Source organism: Colossoma macropomum, unplaced genomic scaffold (genome assembly GCF_904425465.1).
Source record: "Colossoma macropomum unplaced genomic scaffold, Colossoma_macropomum, whole genome shotgun sequence".
NCBI classification, from domain to species: Eukaryota; Metazoa; Chordata; class Actinopteri; order Characiformes; family Serrasalmidae; genus Colossoma; species Colossoma macropomum.
The window spans coordinates 19868283-19890278 of NW_023494803.1; the positions used below are offsets into that span (position 1 = coordinate 19868283).

Here is a 21996-nt window from a genome sequence, read left to right on the forward strand (position 1 = left end):
TCAGAGTAAACAAAGGAAAATGGCAAAAGAGGTGAAAAACACTATATTTAACATCCTGAACAGTCCAAAAAACATCTCAAGTGAGCTTTTACATCTCCTGTATTAATGAATCTCAGTTTTATTCAGCTGTGTAGCTAGCATAAAGAATATCAGCTGTAGTGGCATAACAAAACTCTGCTTTAAAGCAGCCGTGTTCTAGTCGTGTCATTTTCAGTGGCTCCATCAGGCCTGAAATGCACCCTTGCTCTGTATGTAGGCTGAGCGACAGAGCAAAGCTCTGTGACAGCGGCTGTAATCCGCCACAGTTGAGAGGCCTCAATCTGGCCAGATTAAACAGCAGGGCCAGTGCATGACAGACATATGGGAGAGAGTATGAAAGCAGCTCCAGATAAGGTGCTCTCAGCCTAAATTACAGACGCCACTGCTCATGCTCGCTCCCTGTCTTATGGCGATGCATTAATATGCTTTTATCCTTCATGCGTCGCTAGTAGCTCATCCTAGCTGTTTCTCTTTGCAAAATTTCATAAACTATGAGTGCATGTTCTCGCACATTTACATGTTTTTTTGGAGATTCCTTGGGTTCCTCCTGTCTAGCTATCCGCCAGGTAGCAGAGGGAATCTCTAGGCACCTTGTAATTCGATTTGGATTCAGGGAGACAAGATGTGATTAAAACGTTATTCCTTATATATCTTAATGTTTGGATTTCCATAGCCCACATCCTGTTTTTTTTGTATATATAAATCTTCGCAAGCAGTGTTAGCTTACTTTATTATTTAGCACAGTGAGTTATGTATGAATATGCTACCATTTTGGTTTAGGTGTAGCAGCAGCATTCAAATACAGTGTGAATGCACTTTCCCAACTCACAATATTTATCTTGTCTGATGATGATTTATGCGTCGATGCAGAATCATTCAAAAGAGAATCGCAATGCAATTATTTTTTCCCAGATCTTACTCTTTCAAGCCAGATAGTTTGCTAGTTGTTTATTTACCCAGCTAGACTATCAGTAAACTGATTGCCGTCAAAGTAAATAATGGTGATGTTTCTTACCTGTAATAGTAGGGCTGGTTTTAGCTAAAAGTTCAATGTGTAATGTATCATGAAGTCATCAGTGGAGTATAAATAGTCTGCGTCATAGTGTTAGCCGACTGCTCTGCATGGTCATTACCTCTGAACTGAGTCATGATGTGTGTATCTATGTATATATATAATTTTGAACACCCTTGGTGAAAGTATGTTTTATTGATTTTCTTCTACAGTTCTAAAGAGAACACACTTAAATATGGTGTTTGCTGCAAATTTTAGTTCAAATTTCTGTGTATTTACTGAAAATTAACATACTGGAAAACAACAAAATATAAAATGTGCCATAACTTTTGCAAAGGCCACATTTTGTTTTAATTTTTCTCCAATATGATAAATTCAGCAAATGAACAGTGATGATGTGTTGAATTTTTTTTTTACATAATTTGAAAATGGCAGTTGCCATTTACTATATAACAATATATGCACAATAAAAGTAATTTATTTTTTTCCTGTAAAGTTCAAAATCATTTTGGAGATACAAGGTTTTGTTCCGACAACAGTGATATACAGTGATATTGTATTGCATTGTAAATATGTAACTCTCCTTTTCCAGTGAAAAAAAAAATAGAATTTGGACATGTTGATTAGAGTTGTCTGTTACGAATTCCACAAGGATTTCTCCAAAACACCCCCCTCAACACAAACACACACACACACACACACACACACACACACACACACACACACAATCTGTGTTGCTGATCCTATCCTGCCCTTATTATCGAGGCCTGTCAACAGATTATTGATACACACTGTTAATTCAGTCCTAATTTAATTTAATTTACTTAGTGTCAGTGTAATTAATTTGTTGACATCTGGAGTGATTAAGCCTGGCTTATAAAGTAACAAAATATGTTATATCTCTATCCCATTTCCCAACAGATCCCTATTTAGAACAATAATGGTCACAAATGTGTTTGTTGGACATTGGGTTTTGTAGATAAAAACAAGCTTTTTTAAATTTCTGGCACAATAAAACTGCGCCATACCTCTTAAAAATAATGTAAAAAATCGTGTTATTCTTTAAATCATCTGCTGTGATGTCTATGGCATCTGCTGTGCTGTGTATAGCTCTATGAGAGAGCTTAGTTGAGCTGTTTGTGAGGATCTGCAGTTCTTCTGTTTGGGATCACAGGTTTCCTCAGGTTTTAGGCAGTCATTCTAAGAGGAGTTCAGCATTAAAGTGACTTGAGCTAATCCTGCCAAGTCACTAATGCTGGACATCACAGGCATCAGCCATGGCAAACTCGACTTATCTATGATAAGATTATTAGGCCTGAGACGGAGATAAGATCATTCATGTAAGTGCAAAATCTGCATTATCATTTGAGCCACAGTGGGATGAAGTGATTAGATATTTTGATGCTTGAGTTGCTTGGAATGTGGCCAATTCGAAAATAACAGCACATGTCAAACGATGTTGACAATAAACAAACCTCAGTTTTAAAAGGTTTGGTGAGATTCAAATAAAAACAGAAAGCAGTGATTAGTAAATGATAATTGACCTGTATTCAATTGAAAACAGTATATTTATTTATATTGATAACAGTAATATTTGTTGTCTTACCTTACACTAAAGATGGTTCATCAGAGGTTCTTTAGTAAAGATAATGGTTCTATATTGAACCATGAACACTCAAAGAATCATTTGCAACTTAAATGGTTCTTTGAATGGTGAAATGTTTCTTCAGATTGATGGAGAATGTGTTGTATATGGTTCTATATAGCATTAAAAAGGGTTCTGCTATTGTTACGATGTCAAGCTTGTAACAGTAGAAGAACCCTTTTTGGTGCTGTATAGAACCATTTTCAAAAAGATTGTATATTGAACAATATACAACACATTCTTTATCAAGAATAATTTTACCATGCACAGAATCTTTTAAGCATGCAAATGGTTCTTTGAGTGTTCATGGCTCTATATAGAACCATTGTCTTTACAGAAGCTTTTTTAAGAGTGTACAAACTTTTTTTTTTGTAAATATACTAAAATTAAAAATTCATGTCTGCACCACACACCAAAAGATGGAACAGAGATACTTAATAATCCTTTAGAAATGAAGACACAAATTGATCCAGTTTGAAAGTGGAATGTTTGCCATTCTTCCATTATACAAGTCTTCAGCTGCACAAACATTTGAGGCTTTTGTTGTCATTTTTTGTACCTCATAATGCACCACACATTTCAGTGTGAGACAGCTCTGACACCTGCTCTCTCTAATTACACAGTCATGCTGTTGTAACACATGTAGAAAGTAGCTTGCTGTTGTCATGTTGAAATAACATGAACATCCCTGAAAAAGACATTGTCTATGTTTCTCCAAACTGTGTATATATCTGTCACCATTAATGGTGCCTTCACAAATGTGCAAGTTACCCATGACATTGGCACTAATACACTTTCATACCATGACAGACTCCATTTGAACTTCACGCTGTTAACAAACTGGATGGTCCTTTTCTTCTTTGGCCTGGAGAACATGACGTCTATTAGTTCCATAAACAATCTGAAAAGTTGACTCAACACACCACAAAACACGCTTCCACTGTGAATCAGTTCATTTCAGATGAGCTCGAACCCAAAGAAGTTGGCAGTGCTTCTGAACGTTGTTGACAAATGATTTTTGCTGTGCATAGAACAGTCTTAACTTGCATTTGTGGATGCAGCAACAGACGGTGTTTATTGACAATGATTAGTCAGAATATTGCTGTGCCCATGTGGTGATATCCATCACAGAAACATGCTGGCTTTTAATGCAGTGCTGAGAGATGGAAGGTCACAGGCATTCATGTGTGGTTTTCAGCTCTTTATGCACAGAAATTTCTCTAGATTTTATGAATCTTTTGATGATGTCATGCACTGTTGAAGATGGAATATGGACTCATTTTTTGGCAAAGTAGTGAACCTCAAACCATTCTTGCTGGACTAGGCCTTTCCTGGATGCTTTTTCATGCCCATGCTTGGTTGCATCACCTGTTTAAGATGATTTTTTGAACATTCACAATGTTCCTGGTCTTAAATTGCCCCTGTCCCACCGTGGAACATGGCATATCTTTCAGAATGAGCAAATATTAACAAGAAAACAATGAAGTTGATGAGGTAAAACACTGAATCTTGTCTTTTACTGTTTTTGTTTAAATACAGGCCAAAGTGGATTCTGTTTTTATTTGGATTTTACATACTGTCTTAACTTTTTTGATTTTTTTTTTTTTGTACTACACAACATGTCTTATTCTACAATTGAAAGTCAAATACAGCCAGGCTTTCTAAATCTTATTTTGTTATGAAAAAATCTAGAATTATCCTGATTCATACTTCAAATATTCATTTGATTCATTTTTGCTTGAAAAAAGAACATCAACATAGATGAGGGAGAGTACTGCCCAGTGTTTTATGCACATTACACAATTTCTGTCTACTATTTCTCCTCTGAAGACTATAATTGGAGACAATATAAACTGAAATTTTCATTTTGAGCAAATGCGGAACCTCTTCAAGCTCCTTACTGAGTGTGTTTATTTCCCCTATTATAGGTTACATCTAGACAAACAGTAGAATATAACAGATTCTAACGTTAGACATAGGGCCTGACCTGTGACATGACTCCTGTTGTTTGGAATTCAATTTTTCTGTCAATGTAGTATATAGGCTACAGAAGTGATGTAAACAGGTGTTGAGTCTGATGTTTCACAGCACAAAAGTGGCAAATACCAAAAACACAGACTGGTTGAATGCTGCCATCTGCTGTATGCTAGTTGTCATGATAGTGTCTTTTTGATGCCATACAGAGAATGCCTCATGGAGCTGCTCCCTGTAATGACCTGGCATGGGCAAAAAAATGTAATAATCAAGATTATTGTGGCAGTACTCATATGAGACAGGTAAAAGATGGAAAAATGACACTGAAAGTCAGTCACTGACTCACCTCTACTGCACACTCTGATCACTGCAGGCTTTCTATAGTTTACAAACCCCTTCACTGTACACTCTGATCACTGCAGGCTTTCTATAGTCTACAGACCCCTTCACTGTACACTCTGATCACTGCAGGCTTTCTATAGTCTACAAGCTTTCTGAAGTCCTTGGAAACTTGTCCCCCTGCCCCTCCTGAATTTTCACCAGTGAGTGGTCATTCTGAAACCAAAGTTGAAATGGGATGTATTTTATCTTGTTGTGGTGTTTTCACTTGTGTGTTTCTTGCCATTCACCTGCTTTGATTCACAAGCTTTTCTTATCCTCAAGATTGTGGATCACAGACCTTAAAAACAGTTATGCATGAAAACTGGCATATGTAGAGCCCGTTCCAGTGCCACTCAGTTGAATTAAATTGTTCAGTACTAAATTGTTCCTAGAAATGCTGTTGTGATGTATGAGTTAGAATGCAGTTTGTGTGAAGGTAGGTGATGTACTTAATAAACCAACAACTCGGTGTAGATGTTGGGCCTATCCAAGGATGAATATGCCACGCCAGGCCACACCTCCATCACTGGTTAGCCAGGGAGAACACTGCTTGTCGTGTAGGTGCAGTGCTGTGACTTGCCCAAAATAGCAAAGAGGATGAAGCCAAAGTTACCTCTTATTTTGTTTGTTTGTTTGTTTGTATGTTTGTTTGTTTGTTTTGCTGCAAGCACAGATTTTTTCTGATGCAATCTGATGCAAAAATGTTGTTTTGGGAAGAACAGGTTTTAACACGAGGTTTAGCTTTGTAAGGGAGTTGTGCTGTTTGTACTTTGAGTAACTGAGCCCTATTGTCAGATCATAAACAGTAGGTAAAATCTGTAATCCTGTAATCCTTTTTAAGAGTGTTTCTGCTGTTCCTGTATTGGCATAAGCCTATCAATTATTAAAAATGAATCCTTTTTCCTCTCTACAGGTCACACATGAGTCTAATGATTGACAGCACTGGATAAAGAACTTACAACACGCATGTAAAAATACAATAAAATGCATGTATTTAACTGTAAAAATAAATTAGATAGTATAATAAACGGTTATAGCTGACTAGTTTTTGATAGTTAACTCCTCTTACCATCACATAGCCTCCTTCATAGTGTATCTCATAGAGCAGCTCTGCTAAAGGATCCAGCATGCATTCACTGACCTGTTTGCTGAGCAAATTAGCCAATCACAGCAATATATGCTAATTACTAAATGCAGCATCATTATCTTGTAACTGATTGGTAACTACACTGATGACAAATTTTCACCATAAAGTGATATTGATGCTTTATTGATGATAGATGACTGTTTCCCTTTCCATAACCAGGCTGACCAGAAGGGTGACACTGACCACTCCTTGGCTGTGTCTCTGACTGTATGTTTTAAAAACATGGAAAACTTAGATATATAGCTCTCTGGTTGTTTGTGCTCCACCTTTCAAACTCTGATAAATGATACCCATATTTGTCTGTTACAAATAGTGATAGTGTAGAAATCTACTGCTTACTCACAAAGCAGGTAAGTAGGCTGTGGGGTAGGGGGCAGGCTGTAACAGCAACATTCACTGGAGAACATTTCAGTACATTTCACTCAAAAAATAAATTGTATGAACTAATTTCAGTTTGAACCTTTAAAACATTTATTTTTGTTTCTTTGGAAAAAATTTCTTTTTGGATCAACGTAAACAGCTTTCACTAACTGAAATGCACTTTCATTCATTTTTGTCCATTTTACATAAACCAGTTACTTAAAGACAACATGATTCATTTATTTACATACATACATACATACATCATCTAAACTGCTTATCCTTCTGGGTCGCTGGAGCCTATCCCAGCTGTCATTGGGCGGAAGGCAGGATACACCCTGGACAGGTCGCCAGTCCATCGCAGGGCAGACAGACAGACATACACAGTCACACACACACCTAGGGGCAATTTTAGCACATCCAATCAGCCTGACTGCATGTTTTTGGACTGTGGGAGGAAACCGGAGTACCCGGAGGAAACCCACGCAGGCACGGGGAGAACAGGCAAACTCCACACAGAAAGGACCCTGGTCGCCCAGCTGGGAATCGAACCCAGGCTATTCTTGCTGTGAGGCAACAGCGCTACCCACTGCGCCACCGTGCCGCCCCACTTCATTTATTAAATGTTGACATATTTTCACTTTGTAAGTCAAACAACCACACTAGTTCAAGATAAAAAGAAGCTGTTAACAGTTAAAGTTAACCTTATTGAGTAGGTTCATGTGAGATATGTGAGTGTCCTATGGCCGGCCTTCCCACGTTACCATGTGTTATGAGCTACCCCGTCCTGGACATTCACCGGATTGCTAGATTTTTTTAACACATTTGTTTGGAACTTAAATGTGACAAAAAGCTGAAATCCAGATGAAATGTAACTTTCTTCCGTCAGAATTAGGCTTTGTTACATAAATATGCCTTCAATCTTCTTTCTGGTGACACTGGGGTTGTTAAAACTTCTCCCTGTGTTACAACCCTTTCTGGTCTCTCCAACTTGTTGAAATGAGGAACCACTTCTAGACCACTAAATACACTGGACACTGGCACTGCACCAGTTAAGTTATAGTGAAACTAAATAAATTAGGAAGTTTGCCAACTTCCTAGTTTAAAGGTGTTGACTTTAACTATAGGATATTGAATAAATCTGAGAAGAGTCTGAACACAGGCGGTTCTGACACTCCACAGAGAAAAATAAAGGTACGTATTTCACTGCATGTTTCATACTTTGGTTTTGCCAGGTTGTGTTTGGGAGGATGACACGAGTGAACAACGTCAGATGGAGATATAAAAAGTGGAAAGTGATTTTAAAAATTTACTGAAATATCGTTACTGAAAATATGCTGACCAAGCATGTGAGCTAAACTGAATGGGGTCGAGGGTTGGTGTGTTGTGTCTGTTAGAAGTATAGTTGACACAAATGCTTAAACAAACACAGCAGTATGATACACAGCAGAATGATAATCACTGTTACATGAGATTAAAAAAATAATTAATAAAATCAATATGTTATACCAGACTGCAGATAAATAACATTGTACACTTAAGGCCTCTTCTTCCCTTGTTTATGTGGTCATGCATGATAGAATATTTATGTTTGAAGCAGTAAACAGGTGTGTTCACTAATCAGTCAGTGCTACCTCATACTGTTAAACAGCCTGTGTTATCTGAGTGATGTGATATCTTGCTCAAAAGGATTCAAGAAGAAGACGAAATGGCAGAATCTTCATCAACACAACCGGGAGAAGTAGGAAGTAACAGTACGGAGGAACTACTTCTGCGTAAGTTACATTAAATATGGTTGTGTATTCTCCTCTTTTTGACTTTGGCTTTACGGTACATCCAGTAAAAGGGGAATTCTGTAGAATTAAGATGTAAACAAAGTGGTTGTTTGTGTGATGCTCTGTTCTAGAGAAACATACCAAGTCAGGATTGTTCACAGTGGTGGTGATAGGAACCAGATGTCTGAAGCAACTACACCTCAAAAATTTATTAAACAAAATAATTATGGATACGCTACCTGAAGCCTGAGAGAAACACACATAACCTCACACACAAGGGCTTAACTAATAGAAATGCTTGAAGAAAATCAGCAGGCTAAAACTTAGAGGGGAGAGAGAGAGTGTGGTGGGGTTCAGAGCACCTGCAGGTGTCTTCCCCATCTTACACCGATTCAGTCAAAGCCATTATTGCTTTATGCAAATTATAAGGAAAACAGACAATCTACATAGACAATTGCCGACTCATCATTAAAAATCAACACTACTATAACGCAGACTTGGAGGGGCTTAGAAACTAAACCGAACACAGTGTCTTTGGAGAGATTCAGTCAACAAATACAGTGTCCCTCATCATCATCTTAAGGCCTTGAAGGTTCCCGAATGGTCACCTTTCACCCAGTCCCAGTTATATAATGATGTTCTAACTCTGGCACCACAGGTCATCGACAAGTCCTGTAGAATAGATTGGAGATGGGCATAAACAAGTCCTTATCTCAGGTCACAGCGTCCTTCTCAAAGAACATGTCACAAGCCTCACAGAGACACAAGCCAAAGAATTACTATTCCTAGGTGTAAGAAACATATTCTATATCAAAAAGATTCAAATTTGATTATGGGAGATATTTTACATCCCTTCATATGTCTATGTCTGTATGTTTCTCTACGATAAACATTTTCACATCATAACATTCTAAATGACTTACATCTTAACCATTTAATTATTTATATAGATTCGTCTGATCTGTCTGATAGGAAGGACGAGTTTGCAAAAGGAAGCTTGATAATATACAAGCTTAAGAACTAAAGAAACACTCTTTTCAAGACTGATCATGTTTTTATTGTTTTTAGTTGACTAAGATTCTGTCAGTCTACTAGACTCATTAATTTTGGAGCTTATGTATTCACTTTTTTATGTTTATTTTTTAGAAACATAGCAGATATACTGTTAAAATTTGTAATGATTCTAAGAAGATGGGGTGTAAACTCTGCAGACAGTATTTTACTTACAGTACATCTTCTAATATGACGTACTGTGGGCCTGCCTCAACAAAGAGAGCTTAAAAGCCTTGTGTTACTTTTAGACACTAGGCTTCCATTCAAAATCTACTGACAGATGCAATAGAAAGGTGTTAGTGGGCTTACTGGGCCCAGAGGTGTCAAGTGGGAATTTGAGCATTTTCTGCAGTTTATCTGAAAAGATTAGTCAGTACGCTCAAATACAATATTGAGTAAATATTTCAGAAACTAAACAAAACTGATTTGCATTGATAATTTTAATAACTAACTTTAAATAACTAACTTTACCTTGTAAATAATTATTAATGCTGGAAAAACGAACACACACACACACACACAAAAGTGATTACTTGTATATAATTCTTCAATAAACGTAAAGCCAGAATGACGTGTTTTTAAACCTGTATGATGAGTTTTGAAAATGTCTTTTTAAGGAAAAGCCCAAACATTCCAGACTGCTATTGGTCATATGACTCCTGACCTCACTGCTAGTTCTTTTGAAAAGGGAAGTAACACATCCAATATTGGGAAATGCTGCTGTATAGATCCTTCATTTACATGATTCATGATTATTATAACAATTTAACTCACATTCATCTTAGAATTCTGCAAAATCCTTCTATGACCACCTTTCAAATCAAAGTTCATATGGTGACTTTGCCAAGTTTTCAAGGCACATTCGCATAAATATCTCAAACCAGACAAGCTAATTTTATTGGCTCATAATTCATAATAAAAAAAAAGAATAATTCAATTTCTATGATATGTCAATCTATTAAAAAACAGCTGCAAGTGACTCCAGCTGTCTCCTGTCTGAAGAACAGCGCCAGTGTTCTGTCTGTCTGGATGTGTTCACCGATCCAGTCACGACCCCAGTGTGGACACAACTTCTGCAGAACCTGTCTTACAAATTACTGGGACAACAATCAACAATGTTGCTGTCCATTATGTAAAGAAGAATTCCCCAAGAGACCAGAACTCCAGATCAATACAACACTGACAGAAGCTGTAGGACACTTCAAGAAGAAAAGTAGTCTGCCTGATCAGCCTGAGATTCTTTGTGACATCTGCACTGGAGTGAAACTGAAGGCTCTGAAATCCTGTTTGGATTGCGGTGTGACTTTCTGTAAGTCTCATTTAGAGTCGCATACAGTTGCGAAGCTGAAGAAACACATATTAATCAACCCAGTGAAGAGACTGGAGGACTACATTTGCCAGAAGCATGAGAGACCCCTGCTGATGTTCTGTAGAGATGAACAGATGTATGTGTGTCAGTTCTGCACTGAGACAGACCACAAGACTCACAACACTGTTCCCATGGAGGAGGAGAGTGGACAGAGGAAGGTGAGATATACTCATTAACATAAACCTTAAAGAAGAGTTCACTGAAATAAATTTTTTGCTTTGCCTTAAATGTAATGGATTTGGCCAAGACACGTTAAGTGTCTGAAGTTTCATAGAGGAGCTACGAGGCTAATGAAGCTAAAAAATTAATGGATGTCTCATGTCAGAGGGAAAATTGAGATACAAAAAAATATGCAAATTAGTTTATATAATTAATTAATGTTAAATTCTGATGTAAAATTGTATGTGTGGAAAGGGTCTATAGGTATTAGCTTACACTGCAATACCAAAGAAACTTTCGCCATCAAAACATGTCTTGGCTGATCAACAAGGATTGAGGTAAAGCAAAGGCCCTCCCTCTTCCCCATCACTCAGCATGATGCTAGCTAAAGCAGATGTCTGTTAGCTGACGTAACAGAGGTTAGCAGTTAGCTTCCTTCTCCAAGCATGTTGAGCCATCCAATGACATTGTGTTGAAGACAATCTAAAAAGATGCGGTGGCACTTCATGGGTCTTAAAGTAAGCTTGTGCTAGCCTTCACCCTCTCAGCTTGGTAACACTGTGTGGGGGTCATTGGCCACAACAAAATGGGACGTAAAATTGGGTAACAATGGAAAACAACCCAAAAAACATATACAGTCAAATGCAAAAGGTTGAACACCCCTTGTCAGACAAGATGTTTTGCTGTGAAAATAACAGATCCTCTACAGGGAACAAATGTAAATGCCATTTTTTGGCAAATTTTAGTGCACAATTTCACATTTCATGTTTTTTTCTGATATGTTAAATTCAGCAAATAAACAGTAACTGTGAATTAAAATGTGCAGAATTGTGTTCTCTGTAGAGGACGTTTTAACTTATTTTCACATTTGTTCAGAGACACCCAAACTTTTGCATATGAGTGTATGCAGTATACAGGTTTCAACACCTCACCTCAGTCAAATGACTTTTTGTTGTTTTTCTAAGTGAAAATAAGTTAACACACTGTCTACAGAGAACACACTTAAACGTGGCATGTTCTGCATTTTTAGTGCACAATTTGTATTCTACACATACACACACATCATCTAAGCCGCTTCTCCTTCTGGGTCGCGGGGGGTGCTGGAGCCTATCCCAGCTGTCCGATTTGTATTCTATTAAATGTTTATTTAAGGGATTTATTTAACACACCATATCAATTTATATTTCACTTAAATTCAGCAAATAAACAGCAACTGTGTTTTAAATGTGCAGAAATGTCCAGAAATTCTCTCACTTCTGACTCCAATGTGTTCTTATTATATTTTCACTTAGAAAATCAACAAAACATCATCTGACCAACACTTCCAAACTTTTGCGTATGACTGTGTTTAATTATCAAAGCAAGTTTGACATAAAAATTTTAAAAAGCACAATTTCACAGATGCAACTGGTGAAGACGCAGATGGAGCTGCAGCAGATGATCCAATTGAGAATGACGAAGATCGATGAGATCAAGTTCTCGGTAGAGCTCCGAAAAGTAGGTGAAACGCTCGATCTACTGTATTCTGTATTCTATTTTAATTTCACTGAATTAACAAGCTTACATTAGGCATATGCTCACCACTTACTCCATTCAGTCATTTCATTACAGTGAAAGCTTCTTCATTATTTAGAAAAACACAGAGAAAGAGATTGCAGACAGTGTTGAGGTCTTCACTGCTCTGATGCGCTCCATTGAGAGAAGCCAGGCTGAGCTGCTTAAGGTGATGGAGGAGAAGCAGAGCGCAGCTGAGAGGAACGCTGAAGACCTCATCAAAGAGCTTGAGCAGGAGATCACTGAGTTAAAGGGGAGAGACACTGAACTGGAGCAGCTCTCACACACTGAGGACCACCTTCACCTCATACAGGTCAGTGTCCCATATCTGCTCAATGACAACGCATGTACAACAACACTGCCCATGCTGAGGGATTTCTCCTCTCTCCTACTGGACTGTAGATTTGTTCATCCCTGCGCAGCCCTCCAAACAAGAAGAACTGGACCGGCATCCACATCGACACTTATGTGAGTGTGGAGCCGGTGAGGAAAGCTCTGTCTCAGCTTCGGGAGACTCTAAATGAGAAACTGTGTGACTCAGGTGAAGCTTTTTCATACTTGACATGTCTTTCAGATACACACTCCTCATTCAACAATTATACAACAATTACACTAGATGGTGGAGCATTGCTGTGAGGATTTGATTGCAAGCCACAAGAGTATTAGTGAGGTCAGTGTCACTGTGGATAGCAAATGCCACTTCAGCTCATCCCAAAGGTACTGGATGAAGCTTCATCACTCCAGAGAACATAGTTCCACTGCTCCACAGACCAAAGCTGGGAGGCTTTATACCCCTCTAACCAATGCTTGGCATTGGGAACGGTGACCTTTGTGCAGCTGCTCCAAATCATCACAGTCTATTGGCAATAATTTTGAACAGCCAAGACATGTGTGGTGTCCAGATTTAGTTTCTTTAGGTTAGCGCTGGAGCTAAGGCTAACACTTGAAGTCAATTGTCACCGAAATCTTTTCTGAAAATACATCCCCAAAATGTCTCTCAACCTGCTCAAACCACATCCAGGTCTTCGTTAAACTTGTGCAGAGATGTTGATGTGGACAATATGACTTAATGTGAAGTGAAAATCAACATAACGTCACTGTGTAGCTAAATGTTGCAAAATTTTACTTATTTTTACAGTTTACAATAAGTCATACCTTGTCCTAAACCACACTGACAATGATCTTACCGAAGACCTGGATGTGGTTTGACCAGGTTGTGAGAAGTTTTGGGGGGTATTTTATGGAAAAGTTTTGGGTGACTATTGACTTCTAGTGTTTGTGAGCATTGTTAGTCTCATATATTCAGCACCAAACTAAAGAAACTAAATGTAGACAGCAAACATGTCTCAGCTAACCAACCGCATCTAGTATACGTTGAGAATTGTGTAAATTAGATTTATTTGCTCACTTATTTGATGGGTTGTCTGGATACTTTTTGTGATTCATTTTTTTATTATTTTTCATTTAAAGAATAACAACCCCCCATTCCAGCCCCGACCCACACACATGGGACGTACACACACACACAAAAAGTCATAGCTATAACATAGGACACATGAAAATGAGTTACATCATTCACAACTTAAACACAGCATATAGTTAAGCAAGCACAAGGGTCCTGATTTTAGGAATTCCGTGAATCCATTTATCAAGAGTTCTAGGGTGCAGCATTGCCAAGTCTTGCAGATGACAGTTCCAGATATAGGATATCCAGTAAGGTATGGAGCCAGTGCCATATGGACAGGTTGTGAGGGGGTAGCCAATGCTGGACAATGACTTTTTTTGCTGCTGTTAAGCCAGCCAGCCATATTTTGCGGGAACTTTCCGTAATGGGGAACTTCGAGTTATCATTCGGTAAATGAAGTTTAGGTCTGGATACCTTTTGGACATATAGTGAAAGTTTACAGAAAGAATATTTTGTGAGAGGGCTATATGAAAAGTTTTTGATCAATAAAATGTTTTTAAAAATGTAATCCATGATTAGATCAGAACAATCTATTGTAGATTAAACAAATAATAACTTTTGTTGTGATTAACCTACACAGAGCTGAAGAGGATTCAGCAGTATGCAGGTATGCTGTGCTTTCTGACTTTCTCACCCTTTTCTACCCATTGAACTAAATTAAGACCCATTATTCAAAATTCACTATAAAATGTAATCGAAGAGTAACTCATTCTGATCCACTGCATGATGCATTTATGACTTTATATTCCCTGTATGCTCTTATCACATGCTTATATTTCTCTCTCAGTGGATGTGACTCTGGATCCTGATACAGCTCATCCCAAACTCACCCTGTCTGAGAATGGAAAACAAGTGACCTGTGGAGACATAAAACAGAATCTCCCTGACAACCCAAAGAGATTCACCTATTACATCATGGTGCTGGGAAGGGAGGAATTCTCCTCAGGAAGGTTTTATTATGAAGTGCAAGTCAAGGGAAAGACTGAGTGGAGTTTAGGAGTTGCCAAAGGGTCCATCAACAGAAAGGGGGCGATTACACTGAGCCCTAAGGACGGGTTCTGGACCGTGATTCTGACCAACAAGAAGGAGTACAAGGCTGGTACTGGTCGCTCAGTCCCCCTCTCCCTCAGAGGAAAGCCCCAGAAAGTGGGGGTGTTTGTGGATTATGAGGAAGGCCTGGTCTCCTTTTATGATGTGGAGGCCAGGTTTCGTATCTACTCTTTCACTGGTCAGTGTTTCACTGAGAAACTCTATCCATACTTCTGCCCTGGTGTTAATGATAAGAATAACTCAGCTCCACTGATCATCTCACCCATAACAAAGACTGGAGGAAATTAAATCGAAATCAGAGCAACTTAAAGAAAATGTCTTAGTGGAAAAATAACCTCAGGCGCATTTCTGAAAGCTTCATAATGCTAAGTACTTTGTTAACTTGATCTTAAAGGAGCATTCCCAGCCTAAAACTAGTATTTGATTTTTTTTACATTTTACACTGTCTTCATGTTTTCCTTCATCAATGTTCTCTCACTGCAATACCCAGCATGCATTGCGCAAATACTTCATACCGGGAACCCCTGCAGTGCTAATCCTGACTTATAGCCTAGCAAGTGATCAATAGCTAATGAAGAGCTAGCATTAGTGCAACACTGGTAACCAAACAAAATCTTGAATGTCCTTATTTAGCTTAAGATGGACAGTAAATTCCCCTTCAGAGAAATGAAGCCAAACCAAAGTCAAACTTTGCTAACTTTAGCTTTAAGCTTGTTGTACGGATCTGATAGGTCATTTCTGTCATTCTCTGCATATAACTAAAGTAGGCCTATAACATAAAATTGCTTGTAAATGACTAGTTACTTAATGAATGCATATAATTGAATGAATCTGAGTCTACTGCTTTGTTTTAGTGAATTAAAGTGACTGTTTACTTGACAAGTGTATGTTTGGTCTGTGCAATCTTGTTGAGTAAAATGCACATTTTTTAGTAAAGGTAAAATCTTTATCTTTTTATGTGCGCCCTACATGACCACGAGTCCAATGAGGAGAACGGTCAATCATTTTACATGGGATCCATTGCCATTTTCCAAATGGATGGTAAGAATCAGAGACATCATGTCTGTGCAGTTTTGTATAAAAGCATTTTTGAGAGATTTTGTGATTTATTGAATATCACTCTGTTTAACAGAACCTTGCATTCTTATGACAATAAATTCAGTTAATCTGCACCACTTGACAAAACATATAAAGTATATTTTAAATATATTCTACATTTACATTTTTTGTGATTGCCTTTTTTTGTGACGTAATTACAGCTGCGTTATGTTTGCATGTTTGTGATATAGATTGAGCCATAGTAGATTAGCAAGTTAACCAATTTTTAAAAAGTGCAATAGATAACAATTCTGGTATGATACGTGCATATACGTCGCACAAGTCTGTCTCAAAGGCACACTTTGAAAATAGTGTCCACGAGATATGTTGACGTCAACAAAGTGTGGACCAGTACCGCAGGTCTTAGTGGGAAAGGCCTCAACTTTTGACAACTCTTGTAACATCGAGTACATTCGACCACCCAGACCCCTCTGGCATCTGTGCAGCGTTTAACTTCGTGTTATCGGCTGAAGTCTTCCAGTAAAATTGAGTACATGCTCTCCATGTGGCCTGAAGCTGCTCTGATGTTTGTTAGTGATGGGCACCGCCAGTCTGCGCCTGCAGTCACGACTAATGGATTAACGAGTCAGACTCACTGGCCGAAGTCATTTTAACTCATTTACCCCCAAAGGCTGAAAAATGTACAATAAGAAAATCTGACACTGTACATTTGTGCCCCAAGAACCTCTGTAGTAAACGGAATCCAAAATTTCCTCTATGGTCATCAGTGGGGATGAATATGAAGTTGACTTGACTCGTAATGAATCACTGAATCGGGCTGCGTCCGAAAAGCTGGATGACTCTTCCTTTCCTAACCGTTTGGTTTTGTCTGATCTGTTGTCAGTGGTCGCCCTAAATATACTGGGAAAACTGACTAGCATGTGGATCCACACGACAAGCAGATCAGGCAAAATCAAGTAAGGCAGTGAGAAGAGGTATTTCCGGATGCAACCAATTCTGATTTACCGAATCGGACATTTGGGAAGAATCGGTTCGGTAAAGAGATTCGAACTGTCGGCGGAAGTGACGGTGTTTGTTGTTGTCCCTCCTCGCCGTCGTAGCATGGATGGAAATCTCTATCGCCCCGCTAACTGTTACTCTCCCACCGCCCCACGCTTTAGGATTAGGATTGCTGAGCAAGTTTGAGATGTTTTTGACCAAATCTTTCAGGCACTCTCGACGTTAGACAGCAGTGTGCTGTGGCTGAGCTCCCGCTCTCTCTCCGTCTGCAGCTCCTCTTTACAGACCGTACAGGCGCGCTCTCCGCAGCCGAGCCAGCCAGTTAGCTTCCATACTCAAAATGGCGGACAACGAAGAGGAGAGCAGTAACTCGGGCAGCGCTGCTGGAGCAGGAGCAGGAGCAGGGGGGGCAGGGGGCGATGCCCTCGGTGGGACCCAGTCGCAGGTTCTTCTGTCGGCCAGGACTGGAGCGGCCGCTGTGGATGAAAACCGCGGCGGCGTTACGGTGTGCAGCACGACCGTTAGCGGCGCGGGGGACGCTGAGCGAGGCCTGCCCCAGCAGGGACACGGTGGGTCGGGTGCTGAGACCACAGAGGTGGACGGCGGGGGCTGTCAGGAGGTCCTCGGCCACATTTTGGGAACTGAGGTTTTGACGTCTTATGTACAGACGTCCGACAGTGTGGAGGGAGCCGTGGCCGCGGAATGCACCACCGTGAGCAGCGACTTTTTAAACGCTCTGGCTCCCGCCACCACCATCATTTACCTTCAGCCCGACGGCAGCTTCGTGGAGAGCTCGGGGCTGTCCGCCGAGGAGCAGCAGCAGCTCTTCGAGCAGCTGTCGAAGCAGCAGCTGGTCCAGCTCACGGGCAGCGAAGCGGCTCGTATCTTCGAGCAGCCCCAGACCTCCAAACCTCCCGCCGCCGCCGCCCCCTCTCCCGCTCCTTCTTCCACCGTGAAAACCGGGACTATAGCAAATGTGGACGTGCAACAGGTTATAGAGCACGTTAACAAGTCCCAAGTGATCGCTCAAGCAGAAGCAGCCCGTGCTCACACGACAGCAGCGCCCAAAACAGTGCAGAGGACTGTCGCGGCTCAGCCCACCTCATACATAACGCTCGAACCGGGGAACCTGATTTCGGGGGGCCAGCTGACCGCAACTATTCAGCCGCAGCCCTTCACCATCGTCCAGAATGCAGCCCAGCAGCTGCAGAGCGCCGCCAAGCAGGTCGCCCTACAGCAGTCGCAAAATGGAGCCCACCCGCTCCAGCCAAAGGTAAGATGTGTCAAGAGTTGTATAGTTCAGTGGTCCTCATTCTTGACTCTGGAGCCCCCTCTGCTCTGCTGACCCGCTTCAACGCAGGATGTCTTCGTCCATCTAACGTTAAGCTGAATCAGGTATGTTGGAGCAGACGTAGCAAGACGTGCTGGCCAGGAGGCCTACAAGACCAGAGAGAAGCATTGATTACACTGTACTGTGTAAGCTTGCCATTCATAATGGCCAGAACCTTGTTAGAATGACTCAATCCCCAACCCCCAGACTGACCATTTTTAAGCATTTTTGCATAATTCAATCATTAAGTTGTTCAGAGAGTTTTTTTGTAAAGTTTTAGAGATTTTTCTGTGAAACACTCGGTTCTAGAGAAGCTTACCAAGTCAGAATGTTTCATAGTGGTGCATGGACCCAAACGTCTTAAGAGTTTAATGCCTCTAAAAGCTCCCGCATAAAGTTGTTACATGAAATCATTACAAATATGCTGCCTGATGTCTGAGACATAGTTTTATGATAGTTTTGTGATAAGATTTTCACCTAAAATCTAGTTTTAAAAGCCATTCAATGTGGAGAGGTACATGCAAGGTGTTATAAGGCTAAAACACAAGACAGCTTTTTTTTTAATTACACTATTTTGACATTTATCAATATTACATATAAACATTTAGAGGGTACATGTAGGTTCACTGGTCATTTTACATGGCAAAATAAAGGGGCTATATTTGTGTTGTGTAATTAGCCCTGGTTCCTATCATCACTATTGTAAAGAAATCTGAGTCTTTATATTTCTTTACAGTTAATTAGCCTATATCACATCAGAGCACTCTAAATGACTTCCTTTGCACGTTGATGAGAGAATTATGTTGAAATTTTGTTAAAAAATGTGGAAATACCCTTTACTCTGACTGTGTTGTTCTCTTCTGTACTGTAAAATAGTTTAGTTAACATTACCAAACTTAATTTCAAACTGTAATGTAAAAGTAGAAAATTTGTCTGCTTACAGATCTTCATTATGATTATAAGTTTGTTCTTGATGAGCCTCCTCTTCTCTTTCCCCCTCATATTACTTAAAATTTGCCATAAGGTTTCTGATTTATAGAGTTATTTTTTATATGCAAAACAATTATCCACTTTCGACCAAAGTATAATTGTGATCAAATATTCTTGATATTCTGTTCATTAGTGGATCAGTGATGGGACTGATTACATCAGTGTATTGGGTAATGTTATTCTGAATTATATGCCATTTGTCAGAAATGTTTTTGAAAGGATTTCTGCTTGTCCTAATCCATCATTTCCGAACTTATGGCACTGAAACCAAGACAAATGCTGATAACTCACTTGTGCAGTCTCTGTAAGCAATTTTACAAAAACAAGTGCCCAAATTATTATTCTTTAGGATAAGGATTTAAGATATCCTTGTCGAGTCATTTAGGCCTGCCTTTATGTCATACCATTAATATTCATGTGCTCGAGCCAGTGGAACTCACCTCATATTTTGGTATTTTCCCTGTTTTTTCACACCTAATCCAATTAATCAGCTAAATCATTATTCAGTTAAAATGGTTGTGTTGGTGCAGTGAAAACACTAAATAAAACGTGCAGGGCAGGGGTACTTCAGGGCTAGTGTTGGGAGCCATTGGTTTGGACTAAGTAGTTAAGACTCTTTTTAAGAGAGATTGATTATTGTTAAGTATTTTTTCAGCCTGTGATTTTTTTTTTTTTGTCTGTTGTTTAAATTTCAGCCTGCTGAACCCATCCACATTCAAGTACAGGCCCCACCGAAACAGGAGATTAAGCAACGGCAGGCTGCTCCCATCACAATCCTGCGCCACAAAGTTTGCCAGTAAGCCAGCCTCTGGTGAAGGTTTCCACTGTGGGAACGGTCAGCACTCCTCAAATCATCCACATTACCCCTGTGCCTGGACAGCAGCAGTATTTTTTACAGAATCCAGGAGAGCCCCCCATTCAACTTCTCCTTCAGAAGCCAGCTCCAGTGGTTAGCAGCATTTCTGTTCCGATTGTGCGTAAAGTCCAGGCTCCTGCCACTGTTTCTAGCCCTGCTCCTGCCAAGAATCCTGCAGCCAAGCCAACTGCGGTGGCCACTCCTCCTACGTTGATCTTGACTCCGACTCCTCCCACCAGTGTCTCGTCCCCAACCACTAAAGTATTGACTCCGCCAACTAAGGTCACTACAGTGGTCACCAAGGTTTCGGCTCCTGCCATCGAAAAGGAAAAGGAAAAGGAAAAACCCAGAGTCAAGAATCGCCAGAAGAAGCCTCAGAAAATTCAGACCCGCTCTGGCCGGGTATCCCGACCGCCTAAGCACAAGGTGAAGGACTATAAGTTCATCAAGAATGAGGACTTGGCCGAGAGCCATCAGTCTGATTCAGATGACTACTCTGAGATTAGTGTGGAGGATGAGGATGAAAAGAAGAAGGCAGCAGATGGTTTAACACGCCGCCATAAAGCATTCAAATGTGAAACTTGTGAGAAATCCTATATAGGCGTGGCTGGTTTGAACAGACACTATAGATTAAATCCCAGTCATGACAAAAGCCAGACTTGCCCTCCATCAGAAAAAGACTCCAAACCATCAGAGGAAGCGACAGTAACGGAAGCTACCAAAACTAGTCCTGTGAAAGTGGCCACCACTCAAAAAGTTAAGATGCCTCTTCTTTACATAAGCATGCACATAAGAAAATAAATCACTTTGTGTTTTTTAGATTCACAGTATAGCTGTTTGCTTAGCAGAGCCCCTTTGTTGTTCTAGAGGTGTTCACACCGAGTTACAGATGATAAAAATGCACATCAGGTTTTGAAAATGAACACATACACGTCTGTCCAAAACTGACAGACTGCATTGCTGTATATATATATATTTTTTAACTAGAGCCAGCTTGAAAAAAAAAGTTAATGATAATGCCTTCCCTCGCTAAATATATGCTTGTCAGACAGCAAGCAAACGTAGGACCAGAGGTGCCTAACAACATTGCCTACATTAGAACTTTGTTTAACGTTAAAAGCTGTTTTCCCAGTTTTGCCAGTCTGCACTGAGTTTATTCAGCAATTGTTCTCTGCAGTCTCTGTAAATGTAGCTTTTACTGTACGAGGACACTCGATCTCAGTTTCAGTTAGCGCTCACTAATAGCATAATCATGTTTGATTTTGAGAAGCGACACGTCTTTATATTTCAATCCAAGATCAATGTAAAATTCAATGAGATGCTCCATCTCTGAGCTTAAGCAAAACACAGCTTTTGCAAGCGATTGCAAACCGTTTGCATCAGAGTGCAAAACATTTGCGAGGGAACGCAGTGTCATTAACTTTTTTTTTTTTTTATAACCACGAATGTATGAAAAAAAAAGGATGAGCACTGTCTAATCTGGGCATATTTACAGGTGCAAGCAGACTCTACGAGGCAGATAGAAAGACGCAGACGTGGGAGGCCTAAGGGATCTGGTGGAAGTAACCTTCCCAAAAGGCTAGGACGGAAACCAAAGCGAGGGCGGAGGGGCCGGCCGCCTAAATACCTTACCACAGCAGCAGCTTTGGAACAGCAGGAACAAAGACGGAGAACTCGACTGAAAGAGGTAAGTTAAAACTGCTTTGTGCAGATCTGGTCTTTTAAAGCACTTCAGTAGAGATGATTTTAATTTTAGATATTTTTCCGCTCTACTCTTAA

General features: G+C 39.9%; 1 protein-coding gene and 1 pseudogene across 1 annotated transcript; both read left to right on the forward strand.

Moving 5' to 3' along the window:
- Nucleotides 1-7557: 7557 nt before the first annotated feature.
- On the forward strand, nucleotides 7558-15385 carry LOC118824120 (annotated as a pseudogene).
- A 1761-nt stretch (nucleotides 15386-17146) lies between these two features.
- znf839 (zinc finger protein 839) lies at nucleotides 17147-20325 on the forward strand. Its single transcript, XM_036592809.1, has 2 exons — nucleotides 17147-18314; nucleotides 20057-20325. Exons 1-2 carry the CDS (start codon nucleotides 17382-17384, stop codon nucleotides 20159-20161), a joined length of 1038 nt encoding a protein of 345 aa, XP_036448702.1. The 5' UTR covers nucleotides 17147-17381; the 3' UTR covers nucleotides 20162-20325.
- Nucleotides 20326-21996: the final 1671 nt, after the last annotated feature.

Excerpts from the sequence above, each read along its gene's own strand:
- znf839 (XM_036592809.1), top strand. The coding sequence starts at position 17,382 with ATGGCGGACAACGAAGAGGAGAGCAGTAACTCGGGCAGCGCTGCTGGA. Across the intron at positions 18,315-20,056 it reads CCCACCCGCTCCAGCCAAAG|CCTGCTGAACCCATCCACAT; the intron begins GTAAGATGTGTC and ends TTTAAATTTCAG.